Source organism: Opisthocomus hoazin, chromosome 5 (assembly GCF_030867145.1).
Source record: "Opisthocomus hoazin isolate bOpiHoa1 chromosome 5, bOpiHoa1.hap1, whole genome shotgun sequence".
NCBI classification, from domain to species: Eukaryota; Metazoa; Chordata; class Aves; order Opisthocomiformes; family Opisthocomidae; genus Opisthocomus; species Opisthocomus hoazin.
Window position 1 is genome coordinate 44,827,528 of NC_134418.1, and position 17,726 is coordinate 44,845,253.

At 40.6% G+C, this 17,726-nt stretch overlaps 1 protein-coding gene across 2 annotated transcripts in view; it reads left to right on the top strand.

The window, feature by feature from the left end:
- Nucleotides 1–612: 612 nt before the first annotated feature.
- The window catches only part of USP38 (ubiquitin specific peptidase 38), a 32,637-nt gene continuing 15,523 nt past the window's right edge, over nt 613–17,726 (top strand). Inside the window, exons 1-9 of one of the 2 annotated variants that reach the window (XM_075421035.1) lie at nt 613–1,369; nt 2,419–2,554; nt 7,798–7,927; nt 8,159–8,260; nt 11,077–11,235; nt 12,323–12,516; nt 13,070–13,163; nt 14,003–14,109; nt 15,212–16,562. In XM_075421035.1, coding sequence (XP_075277150.1) covers nt 685–1,369; nt 2,419–2,554; nt 7,798–7,927; nt 8,159–8,260; nt 11,077–11,235; nt 12,323–12,516; nt 13,070–13,163; nt 14,003–14,109; nt 15,212–16,562 — 2,958 coding nt within the window. In that variant the 5' untranslated portion in view covers nt 613–684. Of the gene's footprint in view, nt 1,370–2,418; nt 2,555–7,797; nt 7,928–8,158; nt 8,261–11,076; nt 11,236–12,322; nt 12,517–13,069; nt 13,164–14,002; nt 14,110–15,211; nt 16,563–17,726 lie in introns of those variants that run through there. The other variant, XM_075421036.1, reaches the window with a different exon arrangement.

A 17,726-nucleotide genomic window follows, 5' to 3' on the forward strand; every position in this document is an offset into this window, starting at 1 on the left:
AAGCGGGCCCGAGTACGGACGGCAGTGGGCCCCCAGTGCGCATGCGTGCGGCGCGGCCGCTGCTACCCCGTTAAACCGTCGCTGAAGAGCAAAGGCTTCCCTGCGGGAGCGCGGCCGGCCACGCCACAACGCGGGATAAAGCGGAGCAGTAAGGGCCAGTCGCAGGAGCGGGGGGGCTGGGCGCGCCGCCGGACGCCGGGACAGGCCTGGCCACCGCCTCACCGCACCGGGGCACCCCCGCCGGGGAGCAAGTAAAAGCGCAACGGCACGCAATACCTCCGCACTGGGCGGCTCCCCCCCGCCGCCCCGCCCTCGCTCCCCATTGGCCGGCACCGCAGAGAGGGGGCAGGCATGCCGCGGCCGGCTGGCGCATGCGCATTGGCCGCCCGGCCCGGCGGCCCGACTTCCTGTTTGCGTCTCTCCGCTTCCGGGTCGGCGGGGGAGCGTTAGGCGGTCGCCCCTAGGGCCGCGGCGCTGCCTTAGCCGGGGGCGGGGGACCGGGGCCGCCGCCGCCCGGGCGAGGGGCGGGCGGGGGGGGCGGGGAGCGGCGGCCGCCGCCGCAGGGGCGGCATAGCGCGGCGGGGCGGGGGGAGGGCCGCGGCGAGGCGGCGGCGGCGGCCTCCGCCGAGGCCTGGGCCAGCCCGCCGCCGCCGCCGCTCGGCCGATGCGCCCGGTGCGCCCGCCATGGACAAGATCCTGGAGGGGCTGGTGAGCTCGTCGCACCCGCTGCCGCTGAAGCGGGTGATCGTGCGGCGGGTGGTGGAGTCGGCGGAGACGCCGCTGAGCCAGGCGCAGTGCCGCGCCATGTTCGCCCTCAGCACCCGGCTGGTACTGCAGGGCCCGGACCCCTTCCAGCGGCAGGTGGGGCGGCAGGTGCTGGAGGCCTACGGCCGCTACCACCGCGCCGAGTTCGAGGCCTTCTTCAACCGCGGGCTCGTCCTGGGCCTCCTGCAGCGCGGCTACGGCGAGCTGAGCAGCCGCGACCCCGCCATCCTCGACTACATCCAGGCTGGGCTGCGCCTCATCATGAGCTGTCCCTCGGTGCTGGAGCTCTTCGAGCTGCTGCAGGTGGAGGCTCTGCGGCTGGTGTGCGAGCGGCCGGCGCCGCCACTCTGCGCCCGCCTCTGCCAGCTGCTGGGCGACTTCCCGCAGTGCCTGCCCCGCGGCAGGAAGCTCTCCCTCGCCTTCTGCCAGCAGCTGGTGCGCAGCATCGCCCACTTCCAGAGCCAGGGCAGCCGGGAGGCCGAGCTGCGCCTCTACGTCTCGCAGGTGACCCAGGTCAGCGGGCTGCTGCGGAACATCTGGAAGGCCGAGCCCGACACCCTGCTGCCCTCCCTGCAGGAGCTCTTCGCCGTCATATCCGCCGCCGGTGAGCGCGGCTGGGGGCCGGAGGCCTGGCGGGAGGGGCGTGGAATAACTGGGGGGAGAGCGGCGGATTTGCCAGCGGGAGGGAAAAGTCCTGTCGCTGGCATCGGTGGCCCTACCGCTGGCGTCGGTCGCTTTGCAGACGGTGCCTTTGAACTGTTGCTTTCTCAGCCAGGTGCTAAAATGCAAGTTTCTGGCTGTCAAGAGAGCAAAGCCGTTCTTTTTAATTCACGCACACAAAAAAGTAGAGCACTTGTTTAGCACTTGCTCTGCATGGTTTTTGGAAAAATTGCTGTTGCAGTGCTTTAAATGATACGTGGGAACAGAGTTTTGGGTGTCCCACTAGGAAAAACTGAAGCTATCGGTATCAAAAGCTGCTCTTCCTCCTTGCTCCCTTCAGAGCGATACCTCTTGTGGAACTGTTTAGTCTACAAAACCAGGGTGTACATAAGGCATATCTAAAACTCGAGTATCGTAGGAAGGATTCACTGCCTAAGTGATGTCGATGGGTTGTAAATAGGTCCTTTCTGACCTCACAAATCTATCAAGTACTGTATTAGCTCTCAGTGGGAAGTGCCTTTGCTGTTGAGGTGCCTGGGAAACTTAACATTATAACATCATATTTTGCCATAACTGGTATGGGTGGCAGACAGTTTTTGGGACAGGACATGGGAAATACCAGCTGCGTTGGATCCCTAGGCTTAACATAAAGTACAACAAGCAATTGTGTGGTACTACTTTTTAAAAAAAAAAAAAAAAACCAAACTGCTTCTCAGTTCCATTGAGGCTGGAAGAGGAAGTTGGCAGATTGTCACTTTCTTGTATGGATAGCAGATAAAAAAAAGGAGTTTGTAATTCAGCTTCATTCATTGTCCTTCATCCACTGAAACTTTTAATTTTGTTTTGGTTTGGGGTGGTAGAATGTTAGCTGTAGGGTAGACTCATTGTCTCAGAAGTTTACAATTATAGTTTTAGGCGATAAGTTAAAGCATATTTTTTTCTCTGGGGTTTTCTTTTTAGTTTCTTACATAATGTCCTGTTCGACTATTACAGATACTTCATTTGAACCTTCTGTTGCACTGGCAAGTCTTGTGCAGCACATACCATTACAGATGATTACAGTACTCATCAGGAGCCTTACTACAGATCCAAATGTGAAAGATGCAAGTATGACTCAAGCTCTGTGCAGGTACTGTATTTCATTGTAAAGGGGGGGAAAAGATGTCTTTCTTACTCTTGCTTTTTTTAAGTTGTTTGTCACTTGAGTTCCATTAAAAAGTAAACAAGCAAAAACCATCAAAAAACTCCCACTTCTGAAATGATGTTCTAAGTTACCCTGTTCAGCATCTTAAGGTAGTATATATTTATGATGCTGTGGATGTTAGTGTTTTCAGTTTAAGGTTGCTGCCTTTATGGCTAATGTGTCTTCTTTCCCATGCTTTGCTAGAGTGGCTAAAAAAGAGGGTTAAAAAGAAACCAAGAGGAAGCCAGCTGTGTTCCTTTTAGAAGACATCTTATGTTTAGATCTCCCACCTTATGGGAGATGGCATAAATAGGAAAATTCATGGGGTTTACAATCAAGCTGAGAAACAAGGCATTGTTTTCAGAAGATCAACCTTTCTGCTTTTCCGAGAAGCAGAGTGGTGCTCTCACGTGATTGTTTTACCCATCATCTCCTCCTCTGAAGAGAGGAGATGGTTAGAGATGAGTTTTACTGCTTAGTTTTGAGGGTTTTCTTCTGCTTGTATATCTTCATGACTTTTTAGGAGGATTCACAGGGGACAGTCTCTATTTCCATCTTCACTGAAGCCTCCAGAGGTTTTTTGGATGTTCTTTGAACAACAGAAGAATAGGCATGATGTAAAAACCATTGTATATTGTGCTTTTTGTCAGTAATCTAAACGTGAGTAAACATTGAGATTAGTAGCACTGTTAACAGACTGTTACCTAGTTTACAATCTTGATTAGCATCTTCACAGAAGTGAATAATAGTGATGCAGAAAGATGAAGGTGGGAGAAAGATCAAGACTTTCTTGAAGTTCTTTGAATTATTTTTTTTAAAGCCTATGGAAGAAGCTGTTATTGAGAACTGAAGGATAGAGAAATGAGTAAAGCAGTTAAACAGGAGGCTGTTACAAATTTGTACTGTTTAAAAAAAAAACTTTTTAAAAGGGTTTTGATTAAAAGAATTTAATGTCTGCTGTATTTTTTAACTACATCCATTTGAGTGTAGTGTAATACGTAAACACATGTAGTCAAGCACTTGCATGTCTCGGTGAAATACTGAGGGTTTTTCACACTGAAAACATTACATTAAATTGAGAAGCCATATTTCATTTGAAAAGATAATTGAGAATAAGCAGCATTAATATTGTAATTTGGGGTAAGACACATTGTTTAGGGACTTTAAAAGAATCTGCTCTACTGAACAGATTTTAACTGTGTGCCCAGTCCAAGATTGAAAGCTGGGAAATTTGGAAGGATTTGTGCATGTTAATAATTTGGTGGTAATGTGCTGGTGATTAATTTTCACATTAGTGTAATTTTAACATTTATGTTGTATTACCTGCTTCCACACAATGTGATCGTGTAATTGTAGCTTTAGAGTGGTTTCTCTGTAGGCCTTTAATTACAGAAGTAATGCAGTGCCGATCTTTGTGTATAATAGGAGGTGTTATTATCAAATAAGTGCTCTTCCTTAACACGGGCTGTGTGGTGGATTTTTTCCTCATGTTTTTGAAAGGGCAGTGCAAGCTTGTTCATTCTTTGAAGTAACGCTTGGTTTTAAGAACCTCTAGTTTGGTTCTATGAAACTATCTTTTTAGCACCGCTTGTTATTTTTGTTTGTAGATACTCTCATGTCAACACTGTATCCAGTTTCTTTTCCTACCTCTGGCAACCCTTTGCAGTAATTACTCTGTTTTGGCTTAGAGGAGTAATTGTAAAGAGGATAATGCAGCTGGAATGTCTGGAGTAGCAGATGACAATGTTGTCATCAGGCTTGCATTGTTCCCAGGAGTTGCAGAACTCCAGGCACAAGGTCTCCTGATGAGAGTCAGCAGAGCTTTGGTGACTGCAAATTAGAGACCTTGTTGCTCATTGCATAAGGATAACTTTCATGACACTGCAGAGCCTGTCTAAAGTTGAACACAGATTAGTAAATACTCTGTAATTAGAAGGTTAATAAATTGAACCTGTTCAGTGGGGGGTTATATTAGGCACAGGTTCATATAAGAAAGGTTGCTTGGTTTGTGGCATTGTTGAGCTGTTATTAAATGGCTCAGCTGTCTCGTGAAACCTTACCTAAAGCATCAGTGAGGAGAAACAGAGAATTGTTGAATCTCTTCTGGGATGTATGACTACTTTAAAGGTCTATTTCAGAGGTCTCAGAGGAAGCTGACTGCCTATACTCAGTATCCTGACAAGTGTAATGCTTGTTTGCACTTCAGATATCTTTGTTAAGACTGAAAATTTTGCTAAGAAAAACTCGAAACATGACAGACCCTTTGCCCTGTTGATAAAAATGTAAAATACTGTCAAAAGGTGTTCAATTTTTGGGGGACATGCTTGGTAGTCTGTGGATCTTCTGTTGTTGTTTTGGTTATTTTCTAATCTGAGGGATTTGCACCTGAGCTGTCAGATTATCCAGAGATATCAGAAATACTATCCTTGTTAGGCACATATATGGATAGCAGACCTGCTCATTTTAGGGTGACATGAGGCAGAAGGTCTTCTTGAGCCTTTAAGGTTCTCTTAATCTGGCCAAACAGAAAAAGCATCCTCTACGTTTTCGTTTGTGACCATCGTGTCCCATGTTAATATCTGCCTTTGTATTAAAAATGCAGTCACTGATTGCAACAGAGCAGGAGCCAAGTAAACACAATGCGGAGAGGATTTAGTAACCAAAATGTCTAATCTTCACCTACAGGATCTCAGACTTGATACTTTTTAGGACAGTGTCAGCCATGTCTGTAAGTTTACTTCTGTTTGTTCTTCTGGCTTTAGTTTATGCTCTTAAGAGCAGTGAGACTGCTTTTAAGAGCAGAAACAGATTTTAAGGATGGGAATTCTGTCTGGATGTTATACAGAGAATGAGGCTTCTCTTTACAAGGTTAATGATACTGAAATGATAGCCATTGCCCTATTAGTAACAATGTTGAATAGTTTAGTTGTTAATTACACTGACTAGACATGAGACAGGATGCCCCATCGCATAACCAGAGCGATGGAATGGAACATGGGGAGCCCCAGCTCCCACCCAAAAGCACTGCTTTTGTTGGGAGTTTATGAATCAGTGTAGTTGATGGTGCACACAGTACAAAGATAGTAATCGGACATTTTGGAACAGTGGTTCTAATGTAGGGCTCTGCAGAATACTCTTTACTTGTCTGAGAAGTTCGTTAAGAAAACCAAATACATTGTAATTGGGCTGAAAAGAACTGTGCAGGTGTTTGTGCCACTGCTGAAAAATGCCAAGCCTGCTTGGGGGGGGGGGGGGAGCTTTGAAGACAATAGGACTGTGGGGTTTGGGGCGTATTTTTAGGATAAGGTTAATTCTTTGCAAGCAAAAGCAGTTTTGGCCCACTTTTTTGATTCAACATTTTAGAAAGTATATGGAAAGGGTGCTCAGAATAAATATGTTTGCATTTAACATTTAACATCTTGAGGAAAGAAGAGCTTTGTGTAAATTCAGAGCAATTATTATGATCTTGCCATGTTTTTTCCCAATTTTTTTTTTTGTAGCAACATGGAAGAAGCCCAGTAAGATCTATGGTTGATTGTTAAAAAGGCGGTCCTAATGTTTCCTTATTTTAGAGAATTATTTGAATGTTATATGTACATGTAATACGTAATTCTAAGATACATAGATTCTAGAATGTGTGTATTATACATTTTTCAGATCCAAATTACGAATTTTATGTAAATTTTAGGTTCTTTATGGTAATACAACATGCCCAGAATGCATGTCTGGTGTTACTGAAAACTATGGTTTTCTTTTTAGTTTGGAATTGGAGGACTGAAACCCTGATTTCAGTCTGCTGGGAGCTCTTTTAATCTCCAGGAGTAACACCGGCGCTGATAGTTTTGTTTCAGATTGATAATCACTAATATGCTCATTTGTAGTCGTAGTGACTGTTCATTAGACTGGTTACACATAACCTGTTCAGCTCTGCTAGAATTTAGCCAATTAATCTTTGAGGAGCTTTTTCAGAAAGTAAGTAAAGAAATATACTTCAAACTTTTCTATTTTCACTGAATTATAGAATAGAATCATAGCATTAAATAGACTGAGTGGAGCCTTTGGAAGTCATCTGGTCCAACCATGCTCAAAGCAGGGCCAGCTTCAAAGTCCGACCTTCTTACTCAGGGCCTTCTCCAGTTGAGTTAAGAGCTTGCTGCAAGGATGGAGATGCCTTGGCCTTGCTGTATAACTTGTGTCAATGTCTGACCACCCTCATGGTGAAAATTTTCTCCTTCCGCATAATTAGTGGTGCCTCATCTGGTTTGAAGAATGGGATCTTGTAGGCAATTAAAGAAGATCCAGCATATTGCCAAGCAGAATCTCAGAAGAACAAAGCTTGAATTTCTTGTTTTAGCTGGTACTGCCTCACGATATCATGTGTCTTAGAATTGCTTCAACTAATCTGCCTGTCTGTCTGAAGTATCACTGTGAATTGTCTGCTAATTTAGAAGGGTGAAGCACCCCTATTTTCCATTGCTGATATTTCACTGTATTTTCTAGGCACCGATAATGTCCCTTCTAATGTCCCTTCACTTGTCTTTTTTCCTAGCTGTAGTTAAGTTCTTCCTTCAGGGGCGCATGAGGACCCCAGGCTGTTGATAGCTGTTGTAAGATCCTGGTAGCTATTATAAGACACCTGTTGCAATGTATTTAAAATTACTAGATTTTACCTTTTTAACTGAGAGTATTTTTGTTGACTTCCAGGAATGTACTTCTAAGCTGAAGAGGCTTCCTTTTAAAATTTAAAATTAATAGTTGGTTTTGGTCTGGTTTTGAGTGAAAGGTGTAGGAGAGGAGGTTCCCAGGTACAGGCACTTCTTCACCTTCAGTAAGCTTTTTTGCCACAAAATAAAAATGCTAGCTTAATGTCTATAAAACCAGGGTTCATATTCTTGAATAACAAGTAAAAATAATATACATAATATTTAATTTTATATGCTTATGTATTTTGGGGGATGTGTGTTTACTTTTAACGTATTAAATAGGTGATTATCAATTACAGAGTTAAGTGACTTGAGATACAATCAAAACCATTTTACTACTTGCCTAATGCTCTTGCATCACTTCTTGTGAGTCTCTGTGTAAGTATGTAACTAGTTGGGTAATATATAGAGATTTTTTGTTGAGGTTAAAAGAAGTGGCAGATTAGTTGTTTTGTTTCATTTTTTTATTTTTCATTAATCTTTCAGAATGATTGACTGGTTGTCCTGGCCTCTGGCTCAGCATGTGGAAACATGGGTGATTGCACTGCTGAAAGGACTGGCTGCAGTCCAGAAATTTACCATCCTCATTGATGTCACTCTGCTTAAGATTGAATTGGTATGTTGGAAAAGAACATTCAAAATTGAAGGAGAGGGAAAGGAATTTGTAACAGCTACGCAATTACTTAGCATCTTTTGTATTGCAACAGGTGATGTAAATGTACCTACAGCTTTCAGTTGCATGTAATGGTTCTGTCTGTTTCAAATGGTTGTGGATTTGGAGATCTGTTTACATTTTTACTGAAATTTACCTTTCTAGATTTACTGAAATGAATGTGGGTTTTTTTAGGTCTTTAATCGACTTTGGTTTCCTCTAGTGAGGCCTGGTGCCCTTGCTGTCCTTTCCCACATGTTACTTAGTTTTCAGCATTCTCCAGAAGCTTTTCATTTGGTAAGTTACTAAATAAATGATTTTCAATTCTTTGGAATGTCATTCACATGTGATTTCTAAAGTGAATATACAGAGTAATAGAACTGATGTGCTTGGATTTCCTCTTTGTTTCATGGTTCCACAGTCAGATTTCTTTGGTTCACAGACCACTAGGCTTTGTAACTTCCAGGTTCAACCACTTAATCTGTAATGGGAAACCAGCGTTGTTCTTCCTGGTATGTACATATTTCTGGCAGTAGTATCTGGGCACTGCATTCTATCTTTGACCATATACTTCTGGAAATCCATTTTATGTGGTATGAAGTCTACTCATAAAGTTGATTTGCAAGTAGACTTTCAAGCACAGCTATTTGTGGAAATCAGATAACCAGTTATCTGCTATATATAACCTCGTCACCCTGGGTCGGTGCATGAGACCACTTCAAGAAAGCTATGCTGTCTATGTTTCTAAGTACATATGGACAAACTCAAGCATATGGCTTTTAATGGCCGCTCTTCAAAATGCAGTTCACCAGTTGAAGTGGTGGATACTAGGCTATGACGATGACTGTATGAGTACAGCAAGATGTATAGTGCCTTCCCTGTTCTCATGCTCAGTGGTTAGCTTAAAGTGAAATATGGGTCTTTCAGACTTAACCATAGTAATAGCCTGGCACACTATTTCTCTAAGCTGTCCCCAAGGCTCTTAGGCCCAGAGGGGTCACAAACCATTTGATTAATGTCAGGGTAATTGCCTTATGCCGGTTACACTGTTTTTTAATGCTTGAATTCAGAAGTTTCCCTCTCCTCCCTCTGCTGCCCTAATCTTGACCTAGGATAGAAATTTCACTTGCAAATGAAAAAGCCAAGTAGCCTTGAATATGCTCAAAATGTAAATATTTCATATATTTACTGTTTTGCTTTTCTTCTGTGTTCCTGAGAGACAAAACATTCATGAGAAAAATGTAAAATATGAGAAGACTTATTCCAGAAATAGGCCGTTTGCTTTAACAAGGAAAATTTCTGCCATAGGCTGCATGCAGTGCTGCATAAACATGTCTTCACAACGTCATAGTGACCATTTTCCCTCTATCTTAAACAACCTTCCTCGCTATCATCTTTTGAGCTACTGCTGTCATTTAGTATCCTATCACATTTTCCTGCAACTAAACTACTTGTTTACTTTTTTAATAATAAATAGTCTGAATGTTAAATGCACATTTGATAAATATAAATGAATTTATTCTGCAGTGCACCTGAGTTAACATTCCCCTTCTGCATGCTTGAGCTTTGTTAGCATAAATGACTTGGGGTTTTTTATGGAGCAAAAACAGTCTTGCACTTCTGATGTAGAACTTATCATGATGTGTGCTATGGAATCCTAAAATCTACCGATGTACCAAATTTAATTCAACTTCAAGCCAGAAATTATGCTTCTGTATGTATTCAAAGTGTAACTTTCAGTATTATGCAGCATGCTGTAAGTAAGAATTTGATTTTCGATTTGAGAGAGCTGAGAAACCGTACTTTTTCTGTTCTTCCCAAGTGCTTTGTCTGTGCAAAATTATCATATCAAATCTACTTCATACAAATCTCATTATTGGAGCTCAGTAGTTACTTATTCATTGCTATGTACCCACATTTATAAAGTGAAAGAAGGAATTTTATTATCACAGCTTTCACTATTGACTCTGTAGTACATTGAACACTTAATCTTGGTGGTTTTGTTTTTAAATGGTGGATGTCTTACCATAAGAGTAGGGTTTGTTTCTCCAAGATGCAAAAATATTCCTTATACTTACAGAACAAACTGATACTTGAAGAAGTGGCAAATGAGTATTTTGCACCTAGCCCCTTTTACTTGAAAGGATTTTGAAGTATATTAATTCTTGTAATGGGTATACTTTCCTAAAATTATGGTACTTGTATATTTTCTGTTCTTTATTGCATGTCTTTACTAACAGACAATTTGTAAGGTAGTTCATAGAGAGAAATTATTCCATCCGTTTCTTTCACAGTTAATCCATTTTAATCACTTGGAAGCAGACAGAGGTGTCTAAAATATTTTGATTCACAGTGAGAAGTCTCTACTCTTTGGGACTGCATTGAAACAATATTCTACTTGATGTTTTAAGATTAGTATAAAAAAAGTCCCATACATTTAAAAATACAGACAGAGCTGCACTGATCTAGAGGAAGGAGGTGGAGTAAACATTTCTAATTTATACCCAATTTAAAATAGTGCTGAATCTGAACTAATCCTCAAATAGATTACTGTATCTGTGGTAAGCATTTTTTAATACACAGTAAATTACTGAGACATTAATTTACTGGAGCTAACTCTCTCACTAGGTGGAGCTGTGAACCAGTGTCCGTTTTTTAAATTGAAATTGTATTGATTGGCTTCAGGTCCCAAGCATTAGATTCTTTCTAAGGAAAATTGAGAGGTTTGTTTAATTGAAATTAGCACAGGATACTGCACTGTTAGTGGTGGCAGAAAAGTGAAATATTTGCTGTTCATATCGTTATTAAGATGAGTACTTTGGACACTTGACCGTTTAAAATCTTAACATGCATTTTCTAAGTTGATAAAGTTCCAAAACTTGATATGTGAGGTAAAGAGAGCATTGAATAATTAATTGTGCTGTTTGAAAACTGTCATGGGTAAAGAATAATGCATGTTTTTTTAGTCATTGTTTAGTCATTGTTTCTCAACTAATTTAAGAACAAAAGGTCCCCTGTCATTTGGCATGTGTAAAACAGTAAAGTTTTTTTGTAGAACAAAAAACTTGGAAAAATGCAATTAACACCATTTTTTGTTTATTTTTCCCATTCAGATTGTCCCACATGTGGTCAGTTTGGTTCACTCCTTCAAAAGAGATGGCTTACCTTCCAGCACAGCCTTTTTGATGCAGTTCACTGAATTGATACACTGTATGATGTATCATTATTCAGGATTTCCAGAGCTCTATGAACCAATTCTCGAAGCTGTTAAGGTATATTAGGAATGTTAAGATGGTGGAATGTTTTTGTCTTCCCAAATATGAAAGCTGTAATCCCATAGATCTAGATTCTTTAAAAATTCTTCTAGGAGAAAAGAGCTAACCACATAATCTAATGTCAGTTCTAAAGGTGTTTGGAATGTGCTGGAAAAATTGTCCTGAGTGTCCATGATGTGATTATAGCAGGCTTTAAGAAAAGCTTGAAATGAGATCCTTCATTACAAGTACCATCTAATTCCTTAAGGCTCATATAACTATTAATCTACTTTTGTGAGGTTTATTCTAGGCATTTCATTTCAACCCAAGCTAGAAACTGTAACTCTGTAAGTTCAGAGCACTGATAGTATTGAAGAGAAGTAGGTTTTGAGGAGTACTTATCATGGTGTTAATCTTTGGCTAGCTGTAAAACACTGTTATTAAGCACCACATCTTAGTACTGCAGTTAGTATTGCATGACTGTGGGTAAAGGATGCTGGCCTATGCTGTTTCAAAGCAAAATTCTGCTTGTTTAGATAAATATTTAAGTGCACAGTGCAGTTATAAATTTAAAAAACAACAACACTCCAAAATAAATAAAATAAAATTGAAAACAAAAAAAAAAACCTGCACGAATGCCCACTTGGGTGTTACTGCCTAATTTTATAGCAGTAGTATTGCAGTTAAATGTTTTGATGCTTAAAAAGCCACTATCAATTTAATTCCAAGTATTCTGGACTTTATTCTTTCATTCTTTCATTTTGATTTGACAGAGCAGGAATGCATTTCTAGCAGAATAGAGGATACTTTCTGGGTATATTGAAGCTTGAAATTTGAGAGGTAGTTTTTGGTGGCACAAAGGGTCTGTGAATATGGAGGTCAAAGGTGACCACCAGCCCCTTATGCCTGCAGTTTGAGAGTTGATTAAAGAAAGCTTTGAAGAAGAGGGCGGGGGGGGAAGGGATGTATCTTCTATGCTATCTGGGTAGCAAGACCCAGAAGGAGAATATGGGAGCAAATGAAGATATAAGACTGCCGAGTGGCAGGACCTACTATAAAAACAAATACGAAAACCTATTAAGTATGTTAAATGTTTCTTTCGTAGGATATGCCCAAACCCACTGAAGAGAAGATTAAGCTGATTCTCAGTCAGAGTGCCTGGACTTCTCAATCCAGTTCTTTGCCATCTTGTTTATCTAGGCTACCTGGAAAATCTGAAACTGGGAAGACAGGCCTAATTAATCTAGGAAATACTTGCTACATGAACAGTGTTATTCAGGCACTTTTTATGGCTACAGAGTAAGTCCTTTTTAACAGCTCTTTTCATTGCAAATTAACCATTGCAGTTGTTGCATTCTTGCTCTTCACAGAATATTAGCATGTGCTTGGGTCTCTCAGCTTCCTAGAGCTGAGTGGGTTTCTTTGCACTCAGTTACCGATTGCTTTGTTTAAGTCCAGCTCTGTGGAACTGCAACTTTATCTGTTAAAAGTCCTGATCCTTCTGTCCAGTGTCAAAAGACAGTCCATTTGTCCTCACTGCCCTTGCTCCCTTCAGTATTGTAAAAGTTTATGGTGATGCTTTTGTTATAATCCAGAAGCTATTGAGAAAAAATGTTGTCTGTCTATAGCCTATTCTTACACATTTAAGTGTTTAAAGAAATAGTTTTTTTGCCGTGTTACTTTCTACTGTACAGTAGTTTTGCATCTGCCCTAGAGCGGAATTCAGGTATTGAAGTGTTGCATGTTTTGCTGTCTTTCAAATAGAAGTAATTATCTGAGCTGGAATGATAACTGCATTGTTGTTAGAACTCTAGCAAGGAGACTAATGTCTATTGGGTTTGTTTTTTTTCAGTTTCAGAAGACATGTTTTATCTCTGAATCTAAATGGGTATAATTCACTAATGAGAAAACTACAGCATCTTTTTGCATTTTTGGCCCATACCCAGGTAGGTCAGTTTATTTCATTTGCTGTTTTTAAGCCTAGATCTGTATACCAAAACTTAGGAACAAACATGATGCCATGGGAGTCCTCCTGAGTATATTAAAAATGCATATATGGTAGATTTTTGGGGAAATGACTCTGCCTCCAAACGTTCAAATGGTGTGGATAGACTTAGAGAAATCTATATTTCGTAAGTGCAAGATCTTGGCATTGTATTGTTTTTATAAATGGGCAGTAACAGGTTTTTTTGAGAAGAGAAAATGAAAAAATCCGAATAACTAACATGATATACAAGCTGACTTTATGTAACTTTGTAGGATAAAATGTGATTTTTCTGCAGTGATTTTTATACTAAGTTTTATTGTAGTTAAAATTTTAAAGTGAACTTATTAAATGTTCAGAGTATTTAGCTAGTGCTAGAAAGACAGAAGACACTTTGGTCCTTTTTGATTAATAACAATGAACTTGAAGGGGGTGAGGCTGGATCACCTTAAAAATAAATTGGTACTTATGAAATACTGATATTATTCTGAAGAAAGAAAACATTGTGTTTTTTTAAGCTTGCCGGCAAGGTCTGTAACTGCTATTATGCATAACATCTGGTTTACAGCCACTACACATTTAATATTTGCCTGCAGGATCCACTACTTTTATCTTTGTACTAGAGGTGATTACTGCAAAATTAATGGCTCTCTCTTCCTATGATTAAGTGGTTTTAAACATTTACATGTACCGTGTGTTCCTCTAGAATAATGTAGTCCAAAGTGCAGCAGTCAATATCAAAATAATATAACCAATTTTAAGTATTTCTTATGTAACCTTGTGTGTCCCTCTTTTACGCAGAGGGAGGCATATGCTCCTAGAATTTTCTTTGAGGCTTCCAGACCACCATGGTTCACCCCTCGATCCCAGCAGGATTGCTCAGAATATCTCAGATTCCTGCTAGACAGGTACAGTTGTTGTGCCATTAATGGGAATGAATCTACAGTCTTACCACATCATGTGGAACTCTTAAGAGCAGTCATGTGACAGTTCCACTGTATGAATGGGGACCAGGAATTTTGGGCCTCATTCCTGACTGTCTCTGGTTTTCTGTATGGTCTATGAAACACTTTTCTTCATGGATTTAATCTATGGTAAAGTCTGGATACCTGCTTGTATCCACATCATTTAAAGCAGGTTATAGTGGTAGTAATGTTCCGTTTTCACAAATATAAACTTGGGTGTTATGTTAGTCATGATTCCGCTGTAAAATTAATGTGTTTGCTGAAAGCAGTTTAGTCATGCATCTGGAATTTCATGTTGGTGGAGACAGCTATCTTTCATAGAAGTCAGATAAGTCATGAAGAGATGTACACGCATTTATAACCAGTTTAATAAGCAAATTAACTGGCACAGATAAACCAAAAATACCTAAATTTATTAGTAGCCCTCTAATTTTGGCTTCCTGAGATGTGGCTTAAGCGATATTACTTTATGACACATTGCACTGCTGGAGAAGTTTATTTCATTAGCGAAATAGTGTCCTTCCCACCACCTCCATCTTGGGTTTCTTTTTTTGGTTTTGGTTTTTCTTGCTGTAGTTTCTTAACTTTCTTGGCTGCAATATCCTGACCTTTTCTTTTCTTTGGAAGTAGTTTGGTGCTATATAAATAGCTGCTACTTCTCTTAAAAAATCTGACATACAGAACCAATCAACTGGAGAAATGATTTATTAATATAATGTAATGGTAAACAATAGAAATATTGTTTGTTGGGTTTTTTCTGATGCTTGCCAGTTCTCTTAGTATATCAATTGTCTTCTGTTATATATAATGAAACCCACATTAAATGTATTTGTGCTTCTCTCGTACGCTGTTTTGGATTGTACTGACCGGTATGGTTCAGCTTGCTTATATGAAAAATAACAAATAGCTGTTTCAATGTAAGACACTTCTAGCTGCTTAACCAGACTTTTTTTCCAGTTATACTGAAAAATATAGATGAAGTGATGCAGCAGTATTTGTCCGAAAAGCAGCACAGCTACCTGCATGTATTTTTCTTTGTCCTCAGGCTGCATGAAGAAGAGAGAACCTTGAAAGCATTGTCTTTAGCGAAGACTTCTGAAAGTGTAATGAATGCAGAGTCCCAGACACAAGAGGCGGTCTGTAAAGCACAGGTATTTGCTGAAGCACCATGTATGGGAAGTGAAGAAAAAACTCTGATAGAGAAGATGTTTGGAGGAAAATTGAAGACTACTATATGCTGTTTGAACTGCAAAAGTATGTCTCAAAAGGAAGAAGCTTTCACAGATCTCTCTCTGGCTTTCTGTCCCCCAACTTCCTTGGAGAATGTTGGCCCAAAAAGTATGGAAGATTCTGAAGTGAAAGACGACTACGTGGTGCAGACTAATGCTTTAGCAGCTAGTTCTGCTGGAGAAACACCTCTCAGTAATTTGGAAGTAAATGGTGGATGTGACACCATAATGAATGAAGGAACCGTAAAAGATTTTTCTACTGAGCCAAACTCTGAAAATACTACAAACTCTGAACTTAGCAAAGTTCAAGATAATAGGGACTTGTCTCAGAGGCTAGTAGGTAATAACACCCTGTCAGTTACAGACTTACTGAATTATTTTCTGGCACCCGAGATCCTCAGTGGAGACAATAAGTATTATTGTGAGAAGTGTGCCTCTCTACAGAATGCTGAGAAAACTATGCAAATCATTGAGGAACCAGAATACCTCATTCTCACTCTTTTGAGATTTTCGTATGATCCAAAGTGTCATATAAGGCGCAAAATCTTGGACAATGTATCTCTGCCACTGGTTTTGGAACTGCCAGTCAAAAAATCAACATCCCCTCTAGCTGTAGTTTCAGGAGGTTGGTCTGTTGGTGTTGAGATTTCTGATATTGGAGAAAATCTTGCTAAAAAACTGAAGCCCTCAGGTGCTGATGAAGTGACCTGCCCACAATTGGTGCCCTACTTGTTAAGCTCTGTGGTGGTGCATTCTGGTGTATCCTCTGAAAGTGGACATTATTATTCATATGCTAGAAATGTTACTGGGTCAGGCCCTTCAGGACTCTGCCACCAGTCTACAGCTCTTTCTTTAGTTTCTCCTCAGGATAAGTTGTTGAGAGAGGATAGTCCTTGTACTGTTGTAGAAAATGAGCTGGACACTGAGATGCCAAGAGAATGGTTTCTGTTCAATGACAGCAGAGTGACATTTACCTCATTTCAGTCAGTCCAGAAAATTACCAGTAGATTTCCAAAGGACACTGCTTATGTGCTGTTTTACAAAAAACAAAATAGCACCTGTGGCTTCAACACAAATATGGCAAATGGACTCTGGGTAAATGGTGACCCTCCCCTGCAAAAAGACCTCATGGATGCAATTACGAAAGATAACAAACTGTACTTGCAGGTAAGATGGAAATTGTATGTGAAGAGTGATCTCCTTAAAACTCACAAGAGACAGTCTAAAAGAAAGTCAAAGTTAGCTTTTAAATATTCTAGTATATTAACCTTATAAATCACCAATTTTGCTCCCATTATGATGTTGCTAGACAGGTTTCATAGTAAGGTTTCACTTCCGTGGGAAGCGTCAAAGAAAATGGCATAAACTAGTTTCAGTTTAAATTTTTGGTGGAGGTGCTCACATACATCGTTTAACCACTTGTAATTCTATGCAGGAGAGACTTTTCAAACAGCTCTAATATTCATTGCCTTTAATACATTACAAGGTTGCTCAGAAGTTTTGAAGTATACTTTAGCTAGTGTTCTTTAGTGTTCTTAATAGCGCTTTTTCATTTGGAGTGAAGTTTTATTTATACAACTGTACTTATTTAAATGCCAGAACCACTAAAATGGAGACCAGATGCTAGTGACTAGATTCCGCTTTCCCTTTGCTGCATGTTCTGCCTGCCTCTGTGGGACCGGCACTGCCAGCCTCACATTCCCTGTGCTCTGAGAACTTCACCTAGCTGTAGTTGCTTCTTTCATTGCTGTTACAAAACCCTCCTGTTCTCCACACTTCAATATGGTTTGCTTTGAGCATTGCTGCTATGGTTGGATGATGTTACAGTAGAAGTGTGATTAAGCTGGTCCTGTAAGAGTTTTAGGCCTACTCCCATTAGAAAAAATAGGTAAATTCAAACTAGAAAAGCACAGCTAGATCTCACTGTGGAAAATCTGTTGTAATAACTGCAGGTATTTTACAAACTAACAAGGGAACTGAGAGTTTAAATTGTGACTCTACTGCTATTTTCAGACTGTGTGTTTAAAGCATTTGTGTCTTAACCATCTTTGTATACCACTCCTCCTCTTGACTGTACACTCATCCATGCCAGTCTCTTGCCTTCCTTTCCTGATTTCTTAGATCTGGGAATTGAGAGCTCTTGAGCTCTATGGAAGATCTCTAAGGAGATCTGTCAACTCTGTTCTGCTCCCGTGTCCCTGAGGGTGGTTTTCCAGGGGGTCCTGTTGACTAACTCCTTGAAGAGCTGGAAGCTTGCTTTCTTAAAATTCAGGGTCCAGACTTTACTGTTCACCTGTCCTGTATCCCTCAGGACCTGTCCTGTATCCCTCA